The sequence below is a fragment of the Ceratosolen solmsi genome, unplaced genomic scaffold (genome assembly GCF_000503995.2).
Source record: "Ceratosolen solmsi marchali unplaced genomic scaffold, CerSol_1.0 scaffold6, whole genome shotgun sequence".
Taxonomy (NCBI): Eukaryota; Metazoa; Arthropoda; class Insecta; order Hymenoptera; family Agaonidae; genus Ceratosolen; species Ceratosolen solmsi.
The window spans coordinates 9175973-9197377 of record NW_011948414.1 but is presented as its reverse complement, the minus strand read 5'-3'; the positions used below and the strand labels follow the sequence as shown (position 1 = coordinate 9197377).

The window sequence follows — 21405 nt, the reverse complement described above, 5'->3', positions numbered from 1 at the left end:
AAAGAAATATGCAAAATCTTTAAGATAAAAGTATATTTTTAAATTATGTATTTTTAAATTATTATGTATTACGAATTTATTTAAATTATGTACTATATATATATATATATCTAAATTAATCCAAATGAGTAAATGTTACGAAAAATTATATTATACAAGATGCCCAAAATTTAAGAGAAAATTAGACTTTATTTCATTATTATTCAATAAATTCAAAATGTAATGATAAAAAATGAATAGAATATATCCTACAAAACAACTAGTAAAACAATATATTATAAATTTAACCAGCATATAAAAATAAAAAGCTTAGAATCTATAATAGAACAGCGAAAGTACTTTTTACATATTTAGTATACTTTTATCTTAAAATGGAATTACTGAAAAAGAGCACAAGAACGCCTTGCTTGACGACGATGTTTCTTTAGTCTTGATTACAGTGATGCAGAAGAGGAAGAAAGGGATGTACATTCAACACATGTGATCTCAGACGGAGAATTACGAGCGTACAACATATTTGACGTTTATTTTACAAGTAACGGGATAATATATCACCATCATTTTCACATCAGACAATAACACTTTCACGCTTTTATTTTTCCTTTCGGAAATGGAATATGATAGAACTGACATTCTTTTCAATTTATCGCATTGTTATAAGTATATATAAGCAAATCTGTTTTCCGATGAAAGTTCTTTCTTTGGTATCGTGCAATGTATCAAGTCTTTGATTATTATCGTACATTGGAACGCGTATTTTACAAAAACCTTTTTTGCAAGGCCATTGCATTATATTGTATCTATATTATATGTTATTATGTTCAGTTTGAAGCGTCAAATTTTTGATAATTTATTTTCAATTAATTTACAAATTATTTTAAAGTATTCTGAAAATATTATTATTATTATTACTATTATTATTATTATTATTATTATTACTGTTTTCTATCATTCGAAACAATTCATTACATTATGTTTATTCAAATACATTTTTTCGTCAGATATATTCTTTCAATTTTCGTATTTCCGAATTAGTCGTAGCTAATCACTTACAGTGCAAAATAATTACTAAAATTCAAATTTTATTATTAATTTGTTTAAATTTTGAAAGACTTTAAATAATAATGCTGTACAATAATTTGTACTTATTATTACTTAATATTAATGTTTAATATTAATCTAAGTACTAGTTGAGCTTGAAAATATTTTTGAAAAAAGGTTTATTTCAAATATTATAACATCTCAATATAATATTTGTATTTGATTTTATCAATTTAAAAAAAATAACTTGAAAATTAAAGCCCCTTCTATATTATGTAAACTTTAAAAATAAAAACGAACTATTTCAAAGTAATATATACACGAATATGTATGTATGTTTCTATATATATATGTGTGTGTGTGCGTGTACGCGCGAGCATGTGTATGTATATGTATGTATATATGTAGGTATGTATGTATTTACTTTGAAAAAAAAAAATTTTTGGAAAAATGACAATTGCTAAGCTATATCATACTTTTACATGTATGTATAATACTTTTATACTACAATCAAAACATATAAAAAGCGGTCTTACATAAATGTTACTTATAGTTATAAAAAGTTTTATAATAGTAGTACGAAAACTCTTGTTAAGTAACTTATAAATAATGTATAACTAAATTATATATAAGTAAGTTATAAATAATATCTAATTTCGTTCGTTTTTAAAGCTGTAAATAAATTAAAAGTTTGTTTTATTTTGTATATATTTTTTAATGTATACAAAAAATATTGCCATGTACTAGGAATTAATTTAATCAAAAAGGAATATTTAGAAAATTGTAAAATTGTATTTTCCATTTATAATAATTCTAAACCTCTATTAAAATGATTCAATATAATATTAATTTTATACCATTTAAATAATTAAGGTTATACATTTTAACTGTTGATCACATTTTATTATAAAGAAATATTTCTTGTTAAACCCCAAAATATTTTGAATATAATTATTGTAAGCATAACCGCATGTTAATTATAAACATAAATATAGGATTCTAAAATCTTCTTGCTTTCCCTTTATATTGCTTTATATACGTATATATATATATATATATATGTATACATGCATGTATGTATGTATATATTTGAATCTAAATTGGAAATTTAATTTAATCCAATTACAATAATTCTTAGTGAAATTGTAAATTTTACTAAACAATCCTTTTCTCAAGTTCAATATTTACAATGACTCGTCAACATCATCCGCTGACACTGTTAACATATTTTCTTACAATTTTCAATAATAGTCCAAGGTCAAAAGTCAAAAAAATCAGCACCACATTGATTAAAAATCACCCTTCAGAACTAGGCCATTTGGGCACGACTACGCGTACCGCTTGGATTCGCTACGCGTGCGGGTGTGCGTGCGAATGTCCCGATCCAGCAGCTGCAGCAGCAACCTGATTTAATCCCAAACCGGCACTAGATGTAGGAGTAACAGCACCGGGTTGGGGGGTCGACACCCCTACCGAAACCGGTGTTGTGGGGGTTAGATGATGCCCGAAGAAGCTAGGTCCCGAAGGTGCATAAGGTGGTGCTGGGTGATGATAATAACCTGGCGGCGGAGGTGGTGGCGGTGCATGATGAACGTGAGTGTGCGGATGAGCATGTGGATGAGCGTGACCGTGCGGATGGGTGGCGAAAAGGAAGGCGGGCCCGTAAGGAGTGGGATGAGGTGGAGTCGTTGGGACAGTTGGACTGTTTACGTCTAATCCAGGATTCTGCTTCTTCCATTTGGTTCTTCGATTTTGAAACCATATCTTAACTTGTGTTTCAGTAAGCGACAAAGATAGAGCGAGATTAAGCCTCTCACAAACTGACAGGTATCTCGTAGTTTTAAATTTATTTTCAAGAGCTACGAGCTGCTCGTAAGTAAATGCAGTTCGTGCTCTCCGTGGCTTTCCGCCGCCATTACTTCCATTACTACCTCCACTACTATTACCTCCGCCACCGTTACCATTGCTTTGACCGGATTGACAATTTTGATTCTGACCACTGGACGAACTGGACGATAAGGATCCTGACTGGCGCTTCTTATTATTATTATTATTATTGTTGTTGTTGTTGTTGTTGTTGTTGTTGTTGTTGTTGTTGTTATTGATGTTGTTGTTATTACTGCTGTTGCCATTTCCACTACAATTTGATGGTGTAGAAGCGTTACTATCATGAACGAGACTTGAGCCGTCATTGTCGTGTTGATCAGATGTACTGGTATGCATATCAACATCATCATCCTCATCGTCTTCTAAGCCTTCGTCGTCCATGTCCATATCCAGATGATCAGGCGTGCCAGCCTCGTCTTCTTGACCACTGCCGTTTGCAAATTCACCTCGTGAATCACCATCTGAAAATGTATGTTCATGTATTTTTACACCAATATATATATATATATATATATATTTATGTGTTAACTTTTATAAGCTTAGATTTACTAATACGTAATGAATTTACGTACATAATTTGTTCCTTTAATTTAAAGAATTCATTCTTATCGAATATAATTAGCAAAGCTCATTTATTAAAATAGCATTTTCATTTTTAATATAAAAGTCATTTTAAAATTTTTATTCTATTTATCGCAGACTTAAATATAGGCTTAAAAATTTTTTATTTTGTGTCATAGGTTCGTTATTACAGAAATAATTATTAATATTTTCTAATAATATATGTAGTTTATATTTATTCCTTTGGAATATTAAAACTTATTTTACTGTATTTATACGCATAATTACATTATATTCTAATATTAAATAGAAAATAAATTCTTGCATATTAAATGAATTACATGTTTTTGTTCATTATAATGAGTATTAAAGAATCAATTTCCGAAACATCAAAGTTTAATAAAAAGTATACGATTATATAAAAAATGCATATAATGCTCATTTCAAGCTTAAAATTATCAAATAAATATTTAAATTTTGTTTTATATTTAGTGTTCATGATCAAATTACGTAAATTAATATTTAAGAATAAGATAATAAAGTTGTCTTATTATATTATTGTATGAATTTGGAAAAATTACTTTTATTTGAAATGAGAATAAATTTTATTAAGCTATTGTTAGTTAAATGTTATATAAGACTAGACCGGTCAAACATTAACACACATAGTCGTCTATAAAACATCTATTCTATATTTTAAAAAACATTTGCAATCATTGATACTTGCAATGGTAAAACAATTAATGTTGTTTTGATTTGAGAAAAATGACTAAATAATCATTTTTCAAATATTATAAAATGGGATTATAAATGGGAATGATATTCTTTAAAATTCAAGTCAGATATTTAAGTTAATTATTTAGTAGGCCTAACCTTTAATATATAATAGTCATTATTTAAATATTTTTTAGTATATAAGTAGACTAACTATAGATATCTGTCTACATCGTTACATTTACATAAAAGTCTAAATTTAATAAAAAAAAAAATGCATTTTATGTCTTTAATTGAATATGAAAGTCGTATATTCTACTTAATAATGAATATCGAATGCGTGGAGAGCTCCATACGATATTCAATAAATAAATTTATTTCATTTTCCGTCCCACGTACACTTTCCACAAAACAAAACGATCTATCGTAACTTCAGCGACCGTCTAGTCCATCTCCCTCTCGCCGTTCCTTTTACTCCTTCAGTGAACTAAAGGATATCGTAGATTCAATCAACGCACAGATGTCCCGGGGACAGATATTCCCTGGCTCGAGGCTGGAGGAGACGAGGGTGAGACGTGCAGGATATCCTGGGACACCGCGACACACACGCTCAGAAAGAGAAGAATCGATGGAGAGAAGCAGGACAACGATAGCGACGCGCCAGTGCGACAAAGATGGGAAAATCCAATGGTTAAAAAACGAAAGAAAAGAGTCTGGGTGGGATGCAGATTATCCGAATTGCCATGCGGCCCCTCCCGCACCCAGCACTCGAGTACAAAAGCGAATGGACGAGCAGGAGGAACGCCATGGATCGGCAGAAGGTTTACGCGGTAATGGGATTTGTATCTCGTTAACGTGCGATAGTTCTTTCGCCACGCTATGTATGCACCAATGGAACGAGGCTTTTTATTTATCTCTGTCTTTCGTTTGTTTCTGAATATAATCGACGTTTTCTTCAACTGCTTCAGAAAACTTTTCCGTGCCGTTAATTGCACAATGATTTTATTTAATTAAATTATTTAACATGCTTCTTTTCAAATCAAGATTTGAGATTATGTTGTGACATATTGTGAGAAACGATTTAACAAAAATTTATTGAATTTTAGCACAGAAATAAGCTTCACTCTTGTGCTTATCGTTCAAAAAATTATGCTTTAACTTCGTATCTCATTCAGCGGAATTATTTAAAAATAATATTTTTAGTAATATGATGATAATTTGTGCTTAATTAATATGAAACGGATATTGAATGAAAATTGCCGATACTCCTAATTTGTGCAAATTGATTGTCTTTATCTTTATTTGATGACGAACTTTTTTTACATTATTTCGATACTTTGATAAATTCATTTTTGTTAATTTCATTTCTATGCGCGTATATTGTAAATTTATAAAAAAATTTCAAAAATCAGAATGTGGTGCAATGAGGTGATATGCAATGTGGATCTAGGATGGGCCGTAAATATAAGGAAATAGGGGGGGGATCTCGTTTAATTCATTCAACTTATTATTAAAGTAAAACATGAATAAATTACTGCAATGTCTGATAAATCGTTCTTTTAGTGCCGAAGCTGTTAAGTATCGTTGAATTGTTATTTTGCATTTATCCTTATTAAATCCAATGATAAAAATATTTTAAGAGATGGTTATTTGATTTACTTATAATATAATTTATAATTCCACTTTTTTACTCCCCCTGTATTAAATTGCACGAATTTGTCTTTCCTTCAGATATGATTTGTGATTAAGTATCTCATGGTAAGCAGTAAGATTTTCTCTCTACGTTAACCTCTTACCATGACAGAATTTATACCTTGATAAGATTACACGTTGGTCCAATTACGCCTCCGAGCTATGTAACTAATTCTAGCTGTTCTTAATATTACATCACAACGAAAATTTATTATAAAATAAATTATGTGATAAAAGAAAAAGTATCGAAAGATGAGATCTTCGAATTATACAGCTCATAAATTATTTTAGTATTAATTCAATTTTTTTTAAAGGTTTTGTTTATTAATGGTTTTATTTATTTATATAATCAGTTAAAATTATATCGTTGAGTTTGATTGAAAAATAAATTTTCTTTACTTATTAATAAATTTCAATAACTTCATTCTAGCTGGTTATTTTCTCATTTTTATTTAAAGTCCATATTCTAATGGGAAAAATTCTAAAAAGACTGTTTAGAAAATTATTAATGTAGCTCAAAGAATTAAATGTACTGTATATACAAAAATTTATTATATAATAAGACAACGAATATAATAATTTACTTGAAATTATATTATTTTAATTACAAATATTAAAATATACGTTCATTATATTAAAAATTAGACATACAAGTAGAGTTTAAATTTTTGGAAAAAAAAAATATACAGTTAAGGAATGATCAAATTTATTAATTATAACAGAATAAGGTAATTTTTATCTGAATATAATAGTACTATGAGAAATAACTCATCAAAGAGCATTTTTTAATAGAAAACTATGGTTATTTTTAATTAACTAACAAACAGACTTTATAATATTCACAAACCTATTGATATTGTTCATGTTTGATTTTTCTAAATTATTCAAATCAACGGTGCAATTTAACATAATATTAAAGCCATTTGCTTTATGAAATAATTCTTGATAATAAATATTTATATGTCAATTTGAATACTCAAAATTAATTGATATTAAGATGAGTTCTAAAGATGAGAAAATTTAATGGTATTTATTATTTCGTAATAAATTTTTGTAATAAAGATGAATTAATATGATACTATTTTTAACTTCCGTTTCAATAATTAATATCATTCTCCGATCATTCTTTTTTTCCCATCTTTTTTCCGTTCAATAAAATTCCTTAAATAGCTGAAAAAATTCTGCCGCAACGTGTTATGATTGGTGACAAAAATCCGACAAGCTTCGTTCTTTATATAATAATTAAGAGAAGATGTATTTACGTAGTGACTGTGACGAGTACATAGTCGCGGAAAGTTTCAGCATCAATGACTCGGGCAAAGCCTCGATATACTTTGATCCCTTAATCGACGAATTCGCGAACAGTTCAACGTGTTTGTACGCGGTAAACGATTTTCCTTTTTGAGTGTCTCTATAGCAAGCGACCCATTGTCGTTTGCCCCTCGTTAGTGCGCCAACGTGTGTAGGCCACGAAAGACGTTCCCGCCATCCTCCTGGGATATCGACTTTATTTGAATGTCCGGGTAAATAAGGAGCCTTGGGATTTCCATGTTATATGCCCACGCGTGGACTTGTAGTTTTCTCGTGCACTATCGCACATCGAATGTATTCCCTAACAGTGTTTAACGGGTTAATCTAAATAATATCTCGTATAACATGACACTCCTTATAAAAACGACTTTCATATTATACCGCAGATCTTGAAGATATAACTTTATGAAATATATGATTTCTATACTTCTTAATGTTTTTAATATCGTGTAACATGAGACTACAATTAATATATATTTAGCTGTGTTTAAACATTTTAAATTAACTTTTTCTCCAATATTATTCAATGTAACTGTGGAGTTTTTTTTTTTTTTTTTGTTTTTTTTGGTTGATTAATAAAAATAGGTAAAATTATAAATTGTATCGTTATGGCTTTATAATACACTCTATAAATTATCCATTGACGTGTTCAAGTAACAACGATCTCATTAATCTTGGCGTAACATCAGAAACGTGATTGAACATAATAAAGCTAGTCACGTGTCAGGTAATTCGAGGATTTCTCGGAGAACTCAGTCCTCGCCTACATTTGAAGCGAAGGTAATTTTATGTGAGAGAAACAGATAATTATCTCTTTCTTACATAATATTTTATTTTTATGGTTAGTCGACCAAGTCACGATAAATACGATGAAAATTATTTTCTTTAATGCTTTTATTAAATTAATATCTGATTCTCTAAAATGGCATAAAATATTTATATAATAAAAGTAATTTCAACTACATTTAAGGCATAGCATAATTTATGTTTAAATTGCTTTCAATTTATTTTAAAAAGAATAAATTAAATTAATTGGCTTGATTGATTTTAATTTTTAATATTCTAGCAATTATAAAGCTGTCAAATAAATAATTCTTCTATCTCTAGCGAAAGGACAGGCACACATAAATTTGCAAAGAATATAAATCAATTAACAATATACAATAACAATCAGTTAACAATGTTTTAAACTGTATTATCAATGAAGCGAATAAAATGCTAATTATCTAAACACTGAGCATGAACTTCACATAATCTTTCTGTTTGGACACTCAGATTGTTTTTTAATGCGATTATCCATTCTAAGAGTTGTTTCGACTTAAGTGATGGGAGAGTACTACTATTCAATGCGAGGGGAGGTGCGACAAAACATCAGTAGCGTGACACTATAAACTAGACAGAAAATTGCGTCCACAAGTGAGAGAGAAGGAATGGGGATAAAGATTTAGTTTATGGGAGAAATAAAAGTGACTGTGGGGATCGCGTAGGAGCAATGGTGCAAATAATAGAAGTTTGATAGTATTATATTTTGATTTTAAATATTCTCGTTAATATAAATAAGGAATTAGTGGTAAGAATAATATTTTATCAAGTGATATGTTTATATAAAATATGTAATTTTTTTTTTTTTTTTATAAACCTACTCGTTACTATACGTGGGCAATTTTAATCAAACAAATCATTAAATATAAATGGTACATAGATTATTATTTGTAATGTCTATGCCAAGTTGTTTTCTCTCTTATTCGAATTACTATTCGTTCAAACAATATTTAATGTTAAATCGCATACGTTATTTAATTTTACTGATTCTCTTTATTATTGACTGTAGTTTTTTTGTTTTGTTTTTGTTTTATTCTTTTTACATATATTTTCAAGTACCGCAGGCAATAGCCTTAAATATCGTTAAAAATTACTATAATCCTTGCAAACTTGCTTGATATGAAAAATGCTTCTGCAATGAAGAAATCGTCGAGACAAAATTTAGAGAGCGTACGATGAAAAAACAGACAGCGAGTGTGGGGTGGGGGAGCAAAATACCGAGGGGTAGAGAAAGTCATTGTAATGCAGAGAGCCAATTTTCTGGGCGGCTTGGTGCGACGCGATGCGATGCTATACGATTATCATAACAACCGACTGATATTATTCCGGCGGCGAGGTTGTCTGCTTTTACCGTCGCCGCCGTTGCCGCCGCCACCGTCACCGACTTCAACGAAGCAGTATCAGTCGAAATTCGAAATGGATTTTCCCGCAGTTGAACCGAGAGCGAGACGGAATAGCAGCTTGATGCAGTTTTAATGAGAAGGCTGCGGCCGGCCGATATGATTGATGGTTCGACACACGGAATTTCGCTTTTTCTGGTAGCCAATATGCTATTTTTATATTCCCTGTGTAACTGTTTCGTATCTTTTCTCTATCTCCTATTCATTTCTTTTCTGGCTTTTGCTCATTTTTCATTAAACATATTCTTTACATTGCCTTTCGATGCTTCGATGTTTTGCTATAGAATAGTGTGATCATTATTTTCAAGAATTTTATGTTGAGCGATTCCGATCATTGTGAATTATTTAGGACCTTGAATAATCTACACCGGATTCGAATATTTGAAGTCTTTATTGATCGTTCGTATTATATGTTTTAAGTAACAAATTGTATTCTCAATATTACAAATATTGATATAAGAATTTGTAATGGTAATTGGAATGAATATATTGTCGCTAATGATCTTCAAAACATGAAATTAAAATAAAATTTGCCTATGCCTTTGTTTAACAAGATTTTTCAAAAATAATTGTATTTTCTAATTCAATCAATATTGTAAAGTACACTTCAATATTTTGGCTCAATTCTTGTCTTTTCATTAAAAAATAATTAATTAAAACACTTGGAAAATAATTGGCACCTGAGTGTCACTTGAATATGAAGAAAAATTGAATTAGCGTAACGTATTGATAAACAATGCTATGCAATTGGGCAAATTGCGATTTTCATTATTAGGACGCTCAATATAAGCAAAAATCGTTCTGATAAACGAAACAAACAACGTGTCTTTGGCAAATCAATGCAGCTGCACTAAAATTAATGGCGAAATGAACGCTAAAAGAGGAATCGACGATTGGAATTAGAGCGCTGAAAGTGCGAGAAGTTTGCGTAGCAGACGATGAGATACAACAATCCCGTGCGAAAATGAAGGGACAACTATGAAAATGACGATGGGGCTGAAAGACTGGTTAACGCAGATTAGTCTAACAATTTGTCACGCTGTGACAGCTTTTCTTCTCGACAGACACGAAGCTAAACCGTTCGCTCTTCTAGGCCTTTTATTTTTCCGCCTCCCGTCCAGGCTCTTACGTCGCTTTCCTGTGAAAACGAAGTGTCAGCCAATGATGACATTTATTGTCCTATCCCTGCATAATGCTAATGCCGATATTTAGGTAGAGTTTGTTTTTTCCCAAATATAACTTGCATAACTTATATATATATATATATATATATATCATTAACTGAAAAATAGAATAGGATTGGTAAGAAATCGTTCGATTAGATGTTTTATTAGCTTTATCCAAGATTCATTATTGTTGATAGATTTAAAAATAAAAAGCACTTGTAAAATTGTAATAAAAATAATCAACGATTATTTACGTAATTTTACCATTTTTATTTAACACTTCTTTCCTACATTTTATGAAATTATATTAAGAATTCTTAAGTTACATAATTATATAATTGTATTAAGATAAGAAATATATAAGAATATTATCTCTTAATTACTAAATATTTTCAGATTAAATAATAATATTTCATTTAAATTATAGTGTAAAAGTACGGCACGTAAATGTACGTTAAATATGATTAGAAAAAAAAAATTATTATATTATAAAATCATTGCAAAATTAAAATTCCTTAACAAACATATATTATTTATAGTTGACCGTTAAAATTAATAAATACTTATGAATTCATTATTAAAAAAAATTGAATATTTAATGTTAACTGCTTTCAAATGAATATACAAAAGGATAATATTATATTAAGATATTAAACATACTTTTTAAATAGGCATTGATCGAGCAGTTCAATTTTCAGAAATTATTACTACGATTTTTTCTACTTTTATCAAATTTTCTCATGCGCTGAAATTTTATATTACATTGCATTTTCACTTAATTATCCATAACGGAATAGTTAAATTTGACAAACATACTTTTGAAGGCTTCTCAGTTAAACACGAATGTACACACATTCGAATCTACATATATAACATTTCTTCTCAAAACAAACTTCAAAGGATCAGTGAGAAGAGCCTTTAGGATCGTGATATATAAATTAATTAACCTAATGTGAAATCTCACTTTAGAGAATTCAGGCTAATACTATTTAAAAATACAACTCTACATTCGATTGCGAGAAAATTTCGATTATTTAAGGAGCCGAAAACTAATGTGTGTAAGAGTATTAGAATTTCTTAACCTTATGAAACATAATTAAAATATTATTCAATTATTTCTGGTTTATTTTATCTTATATGAATAGATAATTTCTTAAATACGACTGAATTAGAATTTCTAATTTTTAAATTACTTATTAATGACTTTTCAATATATTTGTATTTATTTAATAAAAATATATGACAATTGAATTTTAAATAATTTGTATTTAAACAGATTTTTATAGTTCCTCTTTAACTTTTAGTTTATGTAATTATCTCGTCGCAATATAACATATTATTTGATATATTTTACAATATTCATTTATGATCATTTTTTTTTCCATTTAATTAATTTGCTCGTGTTAAATTATTATTTATATATCTGTGCGTATCTTTAATTCATCAGCTAAATGAGTTTTGAAGTTTATTTACTATTTTTTTTTTATTTTTTTTTTTATTTATAATAGAGTTTTATAAAATTAAAATACACAATTTGTTCCTCGAAAGAAAATAGTGCTAAAAAATAAATTTCATCTCATCTCTTTCACGAGTTCAGAATTTCATATGTCCAAATCGCTCGCGAAATCCCACAAATTGAACGTCTAATTAGTTTCAGCATCTAATAAAACCAACATAAGTGTACAAGAAAGAGTATTTTGATATTTTTTCGAGCACGTCAAGCGGCGAGCGACGTGGTAATTGCTTAAATTTCCCCAAGCATGGACTCGGAAACGAGCATGGTTTCGTTTATTGTTTCTTTTTTCTTTTACTCTGGTAACTCAGCCGTCATTAAAACATTTTCTCGGTTGCAAGAAGGCCCGACGTCCAGCAGATGTCTGTTTATAGCACAGTTTCGCGTCTCTGCAAAAATTAGGCGATTAGATCGTATCGCCTTGATGCGTGTACTTTAAATGTTATGTCAAATAATTTTTGATTCCGGAAAACATACTAAAGAAACCGGCGATTCTGTGGAAGGATGTGGAAATTTCCTATCAACAATATTTATTTTAAGTATCAGGAATTATCTTTAAATTATGTTATTTGTAATGGTAAAAATAAAAAATAAAATAAAAAAAATATTCATTTTCGTTCCATACAAATATTATAATAATCCGTTATTATCTTCAAAACATTTTTTAAGATTTTGAAATTCTTTTAAAAGCTCATAAATTTTGTTGCTGTTTCAAACTGATATATAATATACATATTATAAAAACAAGTTTATTTTTAAAGGTTTTATCTGCTCTGTGAATTAATTATTTCAATGTATTTCTTAAAATATTATTATATTTTTATTTTGTCAAATTAATATTTTTATTTCTAATAATATGTTGGTATTTTTATAAATAACCGTATTAGTGAATGTTTTATTTTACATACGAATAATTTTATACTTCATAATACATGTTTATATTAATTACTATACAAATCAAATATAATCATTATCCAAAGTTCGTGAACAATAAAACCAATTGACTTAAAATTCCCAAATACGTATTATAAAATTAATTCGTCTTCTAAAGAATTAATTCTGCGAACATCAACTGTATTTTAAATACTTAAAAGAAAAAATTATTATCCAGAAATTATTTTGAGTATGAGTAGCAATAAGTAAAGAAAATAAGTTAAATTGAAAAAATTCAATAATCGAAACAAGGCAAAATGATATTTGTCATATTTTATCTATAAAATTAATCACTTACTCTTCGCTATTTTATGAAAGGCGGTGTTTTTGCTTTCTCACATACCATCATAATAAAAAATGTATGATTGTATGTTACATTGTTACAAAATTTTCATCATTAAATTATTCTATGATATTTATAACTTATTCATATACAAAATTATTATGTATTCATTTTATTAATTTATTATTATATATCTATTTTATTAATATTATTTTTATTAGCATTATGTCACATATAAAAATCTTTTAAATTTTACTTAAACAAAATCATTGTTTTAAAGTACATATATTAATATATTTTTTATTTAAGTTAAATAAATATTATTTTTGAATATTATAATTTTGTTGTAATAGAAAACTAATACGTTGATTAAAAATTATATTTTAAAGTGAAAAAATAAGTTATTATTTTAAGATTGCTTTTATTTATAATTATAACAAGACATATTTATGATAAATTATTGAATAGACAATGGAAAAATATAGTGATAACTATTACAATAATTTATTTAATTTATAGATAATTATGGTGATGATTAGAAATAAATTATATCTAAATCTATTACTAATATTCAAATTTACTTAGCTACCTTTTATTTCTTTCTTTTTTTTTTTTATATTACTTATGTTTAAATATGAATTTAATTATAAAGGAACATAGAATTGGAAATTTAATGTATATACGTAGAGAAAGAAGGAAAGAGAGAGAGAGAGAGAGACTTTTTTTAATGATTAGATTGCATTAATTGATTTAGATTAAATTAGAATTAGTATATGTGCAAATACTATTTCATTTAAGTGGTTTTCAAGCATTGATATGCGGTAGTAGAATATTGGAAAGGAATTAATCGTATTTTCATGTGATATCGAATATAATTTTATATAAAATTTACTTATAAATTAATTTCTAATGATAAGTCGGTTGAAATTGAAAACAGCTTTTTTAAATTTGTTAAATTAATTTATAGTATCAATTTAAAATAGATAATTATTCAAATATGCTTGCCCATTTATTGCGCATAATACTTTGCATTAAGTAATGAACGAATCTTTTCAAATTAACCACGTGATAATTTTAAATCTTATATGATATTAATTATATTAATTATATATTGTATTACCTTATATTAATTCCTTATATTTGCGTTTAGAATTCATTTATGTTCATTTTTTGTTTATATTCTTTCTTTTATGATCTATGTAGAATAGCAGAACATATGTATCATTAAGCTTGATAACATTTTTTCGCTTTCTTCTTTCACACGGAATAATAGAACAAAATTATTAATGAAAGAAAATGTCATCCATCATCATCAAAATCCGACACATACCGATATAATAAGCCATAGATCTAATATAGTTATGTCCACAGCTATTCCTAAGCTAATAATAACAAGGTTATTTAGCAAATTTCCGTTCACTCCGTAATGAAGTGTCTCCTCTATTGCGGAAGCGATAAAGTACTTAAAAATATAATGAAAAAGTAGTTAGCGCTCTCATAAATTAAGATTCTCGAGCTCTCTTCCCGGCGTATCACGCATCGGCCGATCTTCAAAAATAATAAAAGCCGAAGGGTAAGAAAAAAAGGAAACCGCAGATGAAGATGCACACGCGTCCCACGTGCTCTTTCGGCGTATTCACGTGCGACCCGACAAGCTCAAGTCTTCCGTGAAAGCGAAGCTTCGAACGCACGCGTTCAGAAAATCATCGGAGCGCATCGTCAGTCGGAGTTGCCGCGCTTACGGGAACGTCTACATCATCGCGCCTCTGTGTCATTCTTTCGAGTGGCCGTCAGGCAGCCGCAGCTAACTCATATTATACGCAAATAGCCCCGCGGAGCGACGAGAATTGCAAGATCCTTTCGGCCACATACGCGAGAACAAGTTGTGTCGGGAAGCGAGGAGGGCGGGGCTGGGTTTTCTAATTTTAGAAACGAGGAAACGCGCCTGAAAGACTCGCTTGCGAGAGGGACGAGGAGCCGAACCTTTTATCTTCTCTTTTACTTATGTATTTTATTCTCGTAAAGATATATTTCAGTTTTAATTTACTTATTCGATAGGAATGCAATCCATTAAAGTCGTGCGCATAATCGGACGAACGATCGAGATTTAATAATATCAAAATATATTAATCGTTGATTTGGGGAGAATTTATCAAAGAAATACCTTGTAGCCTGTCATTAAATTATTTAAATATAGTTATAAATTAATTTTTTATATTTTAAATAAATATGGTTATAAAACAATAGATAAAAATGTATTGGTAATTTGAAATATATATCATCATTCGCTATTCACGAACTTATCAATTAAATTATCACAAATATTAACTACATTGATACGATTGCAGGTTACTTGCAATGATTATATGATACTAACCCTCACAATAATTGATTTTTTACCGAATCTACAGTTATGAGTAAAACCTCGTAATTATGAACAATAATGAAAATAATAAACAGTATAAACAATTTTATATGTATTAAAGTACAATATAAAAATGTATCTTTTAAACACATATATTTTAAAATATTTTTTATGATATAACTAAAAATTGTTTATTTATAATACGTAATTTAATTCATACGTTTCATCTTTATAGATGTTCGTTGATTCAATGTTAAAATTTCATTAAATAAAATACTAATATAAAGATTTGAATTGTAGTATAATACGGCTAATTATAAGTTATATAATTATTAATTATATTTATTAATTATTAATTATATTAATTATTAATTATAAGTTATATAATATAATTATATAATTTACCAGTGTTTGACATATTTAAACGAAATACAAAAATACGTTCGATTATTATTATTATTATTATTATTATCAAATGTTTATATAATTTTTTTTTATTTTGTGTTTAATACAATTAAAAATACAAAATATATTGAAGCATTTTTTTCCTATCCACATATATATATATATATATATATATATATATATATGTAGATAGATATATTAATAATACGAGTACTTACAAAATAATTAATCATATACAATGTAATAACGAAAATAAGGCTAATCAAAGAGTAATGATTAGCTTTACCCAATGAATTATTGATTTAAGTGACTTAATTAAGAATAATTAAACTAAATTTTAATTTTAATTACTACATTATTATATATCTTTAATAAATACAAATTACAAAAAAAAATCTTAATTAAAAGTAGTTGACAAATCATGACTGTTATTTAAATATTAAAAAGAACATATAATAATATAAATATCGCTTATTTAATGAATGTTGATTAAAGTATCAGTCCTATCAATAGATATACAAATAAGATAAATTTTAAATTACATATAAATTACGTATTTAAAACCATATGGCAAATAGTATATTGATTACATCAAAAATTATAATATTATAAGAATTATGTATTATTATAATTATGTAAACATGAATTCTTAATATATTTGTACTTAATGTATATTTAATTTTTATACAAAGATTCATTAATATTCTGATTATTATTATATTATTCAATAGTAAAAAATAATACATCTGATAAAGCAGTAATTAAATTGAAGATTGAAAAATATTTTATTCCTGTAGTTAATAATAAAATTATAGTAAACATAAATGTTGTTAAACTACAAAATAATAATTATACTTATATTCATAATATTATAGATAAATTAAAGAATTTTCTAGTTAATAATTAATTAACAATATTTTTTATTTGAACATATTGAACAGCTGATAAATTTATGTAGTAAAAATTTAGGAATTTTTAGCAGTTTATTATTAATTAACTTTTATTGGATTATTTTGTATTATAAGCTTAATAATAAAAATATTTGTTATAATTTTAAATATACTCTATCATATGTTATATTTCACTAATAAAAATGAAAACATTGCACATGTTTATTAAATGCAATACAGAGCAATATAATTTGTTGACATAAATCATACGAATTAATTAAATAGTGTAGGTTTAGCATATTTTTATATTATCATAAACATTTTTTACTCTTTTCATTTGTATTAAAGCATATCGTTCTTTACAATATTATATAAATAACTTATTTTATAATTCTTATTTAATTAAAAAGAGAATTGCGCATTTACGTAGAAGTCTCAAGTATCAAACTTTAATAGTCATAAATTAGTAAATATTATGTACAATATTAAATTAATAATCATTAATTTTCTAATATTTATAAAGTTAAGCCGCGAATTGAATTTCTATTTATTTTTCACAATTTATTTAAAGAAATTTTCATAATAAGGAAAAAATAAATATAAATTTGAGAACAATATGTTTTACAATATTATTCGTAATTTACCTTCATGGACGCTACCACTTCGACGTCTTCGTCTATGTGATACTCGACTCTGTAAAACTCTACCACCGGTAAACTTGTTTGGGTCCAAAATGTTTTCCACTGAAAATGCTAGTCCGCGTTTATTTCCCTGAACCGAATTTGTCGTTGTCGTAGTTGTAATATTCGCCGAGTGCGTTGAGGAACTTCTTCCAGTGCTGCTGCAAACCGTGACGAGTGTCGACGATACCGTTACTGGAGTATGCCCAGCCAAATGATAAACCGTCGGTAGATTTAGAGGCTGATTACCATTGTTATTCATAAGTGGGGAGTGACCAGGAACCATTCCCCCTGATATGCCATTAGATAAATATGATAACGAATGAAAGCCTCGATTTGCTAAAGGATGGAGAAACTGTTCCTGGCTTGACGAACATCTGGATGAAGCCGTCAGATCTACTGGACTACTAAGATTACTCTCATCCCCATCTCGACATACGTCCACCTCTACGTCAACCTCAACGTCAACGTTGTTACTCACGTAATCAGCGTGCCTCTTTTCACTCTTATCTTCCTCATCATCTTCTAGATCATTCTCCAGATTATCTTTCATTTTAGATTTAACTCTAATATCACCGTCCAGCTCTTCCTCTTCGCTATCTTCATCATCCGTTTCGATACGTTTTGTTGCAAACTTTTCCTTAGCACAGACTAACTCAGTATCATCTTCCATGTGCTGACTGCTTGTTCTCGTCACCATGGCCGAGTCGTGGATTGGATGATGCCTCTGTAGGTGCTCGTAACGGGAGAAGGGATCTGCTGGTCTAACTTGTAGCAGTACATGCTGTGGCTGTCGTCTGTCTTGGCGCGGTCTTACCGCGACGTTATCGGCCTCCTCGCCGACGACTGGACCTAGTGGTGACATTGTTACTGCCGTTGTTCTCGTTTCCTGCATTCTTTACTTGCCATTCGCGACGACGCCCGTTAAGGCCGAAATGTCACTGTCGTGATTGGCCACGTGATTAGCGTCATTGTTGTCAGCGACTGTCGCCGACTCGATAACCAGCTCCGGTTCCCGAACGACATTAAATTCTTAAAAGGCATCGATCACTAATTATATATGTATATATATATATATATATATATATATATATATACACACTTACGATATTATTTTAAAATTGACGCATTTTTTGTCAAAAAGTACAAGAGAGAAAGAAACAGAAGAAGAAGAAGAAGGAGAAGATGATAATGATAATGAAGAAATAATAAATATCCCAGAAAATATGTACATTCTAGTTTGGTATCCAATTAGTCATAGTGCCACTACAATCATTTATTATACAATGATTTTATTATATTCATTAAAGCTATTAGCCAGTCATTAACATTTATAGTAGAATAATATGCTGTGTCAATTTAATTCACTTGACTCATTACGTTCTTATCTATTTACGTACTTACAATAAATTGCTCAAACCCCAGTATTTTTAACAATCACTTTAATTTTTCACTGCACTCGAATGAATTTTGTTGATACGTAGCACAAAGAGTTTCATTCCGATTATTTGTATTAATGTCTCTAAATTTGCACAAATGAAACATCGAAAATGCTCGTATCTTGTTACAACTACTTATATGGAGAAACGTAGATTTTGCAAAATCGAAAATTCACAAAATCTTGCACAAAATATCTCGCAACTTTGACAGAACATCGTTAATTCTGTATCCACAACAATCTTCACAGAATAATAATATAATTACATAGTATAATTATCTAAAAAGGAAACACCAATCCCATCACAGGTAAGATAAAAACCGAAAGAAAAAGAGAGAGACGAAGAGGGGTTTGGGTAGTTCGGTGAGCAAGAGTCCAAGTGCTTCGCCGGCGGTCGTCTTGGATGTTCTATACGAAAGGCCGCCGAGTGGTGGCGTTGGCCACCGCCGCCGCCGTTGCCAGTGAATACTAGCATAGATATATGTGAATACTAGCATATATATATATATATATATATATATATATATATATATATATATATATATATATATATATATATATAGTATTATAAGCGCGAGAAGGGGAGAACGAGAGAGTTGGAGAGGGGCTACATGCGCTCGTGCTTCTGATTCCGGAGAGCGCAGAGGTAGTCAGCCAACTGGGCGAATGTGTACGCCTCACGTGGGCGTGGCCTTGCGCTCTCGTGAAAGCTTAGCTGGGCACCAATCCCAACGAACATTGTGATGGAGAGAAGGGGGAGGCACGAGGCTACATCTGACGACGACTCGTCGTTATTGCTGCTTGGTGAGCTTTCCTTTGGTGTTTTTGTCTCGCCTTCCGCTCCCTCTCGACGACTCGCTTACTCGCTCACTCTCTCTCTCTCTCTCTCTCTCTCTCTCTCTCTCTCTCGATCTCGATCTTAGTGTCGCACCGTTTCTATCTCTCATTCTGACTTGATCGTCTTTTGGCATAGGCACGCGTTTGAGATTTTATATGCCACATCTAAAGGGATGTATTAGCTGTACAGACTCCAGCAAAAGTGTGTAAAGCCGTTTAAATTTTGTTGGCTGGATTAGAGGCAAAGAGCAGTGACGTTTTACTTTGTGCGTTAAACGCGTCAAGTCGTTTTATGTTCCTGAAAATTTTAGTGAGTGGTAGTGTTAGCGGTTGAATTAACTTTGTAATATGAAATGAATATAGCAGTAGAGAACTTAATTATCAACCTTAATTTTAATAATTAGCTTGCGTTTATTAAATCTAGTATTAACATTATTTTTAACTAACATTTACGAAGTTTGAAACTTAGTCAATAAACAATTGTGTCGAAAAGAAATAAAACTATGTTGAATTCCATTTATAAATTTAAACAGCTTTAATTAAAACGACATAAATTTTAATATAATGTTTCAAATATATTATAGATTAACTGTTAAAAAATATAAGAAAATAAATACTTATAATTATTTCAAAATCAATACATTTTATAATTTATATATTTTAATGATTTGTTGCATTTCATAATAAATAATTTTTTCGTGAAGAATATTAGTGCAAAATTAAATATATAATTTTCAAAGTATATCTTTATTCAGATTCAAATTGAATTTGATATTAAAAATTCTTTAATTTTAAAATAAATTAATTTTTAAAAATAAATTACTCGTATAACTAGTTATTTTTAAGTATACGTTTTTTATATTAAAATTGATTACATTTCAATGGAAATAAAATATTTAATAATAGATGATACACAAAATTACAAATATACTCAATAACCATATTATCATTATATAAGTCATGATTTTTTTTAATAAAAACTCTTAACTACATGAAAGATTTTAAAATGGCATTTTCATATGCATGCTTTTGCAGAAAATGGTATGCAACGTACATATTCAAAACTTACTGAATAGCATGGCTTTCACCTAGAAAAAATACCCTCCTCCCTCTGTTTCTTTCATCGACATCGTTGAGAGGGAGAGTTTATATTAGAGACAACACAAATGCGATAGGAAGCACCGATTCGTGGAGGAGAATTTGTAGGAGGAGAACGATAAAGAAGGGGATGAAATATCTCATCTCTCTATCTTTCACTTCCTTCTCCGCTCATTCGTCTCTCTCACTCCCCACTGCGATCGGTCATTCTCTCTCTCTCTCTCTCTCTCTCTCTCTCTCTTTCTCCCTAAGTCCCTCTCCCTCATTTTGATGTTCTGCACGTAGCTTTCACCAAGATATTCAGATACATACACACAGCTTTATCCGTGATCGCCGACTAGCTAAAGTGGTTTGTCTTTGATTTAGTCG

At 29.0% G+C, this 21405-nt stretch overlaps 1 protein-coding gene across 1 annotated transcript; it reads right to left on the bottom strand.

Annotated features, from left to right (window-relative positions):
- Positions 1 to 2326: 2326 nt before the first annotated feature.
- On the bottom strand, positions 2327 to 18652 carry LOC105367987 (segmentation protein fushi tarazu). Its single transcript, XM_011506868.1, has 3 exons — positions 17628 to 18652; positions 3179 to 3389; positions 2327 to 3094 (listed from the first exon to the last, which is right to left on the bottom strand). Exons 1-3 carry the CDS (start codon positions 18556 to 18558, stop codon positions 2392 to 2394), a joined length of 1845 nt encoding a protein of 614 aa, XP_011505170.1. The 5' UTR covers positions 18559 to 18652; the 3' UTR covers positions 2327 to 2391.
- Between the last annotated feature and the right edge of the window lie 2753 nt (positions 18653 to 21405).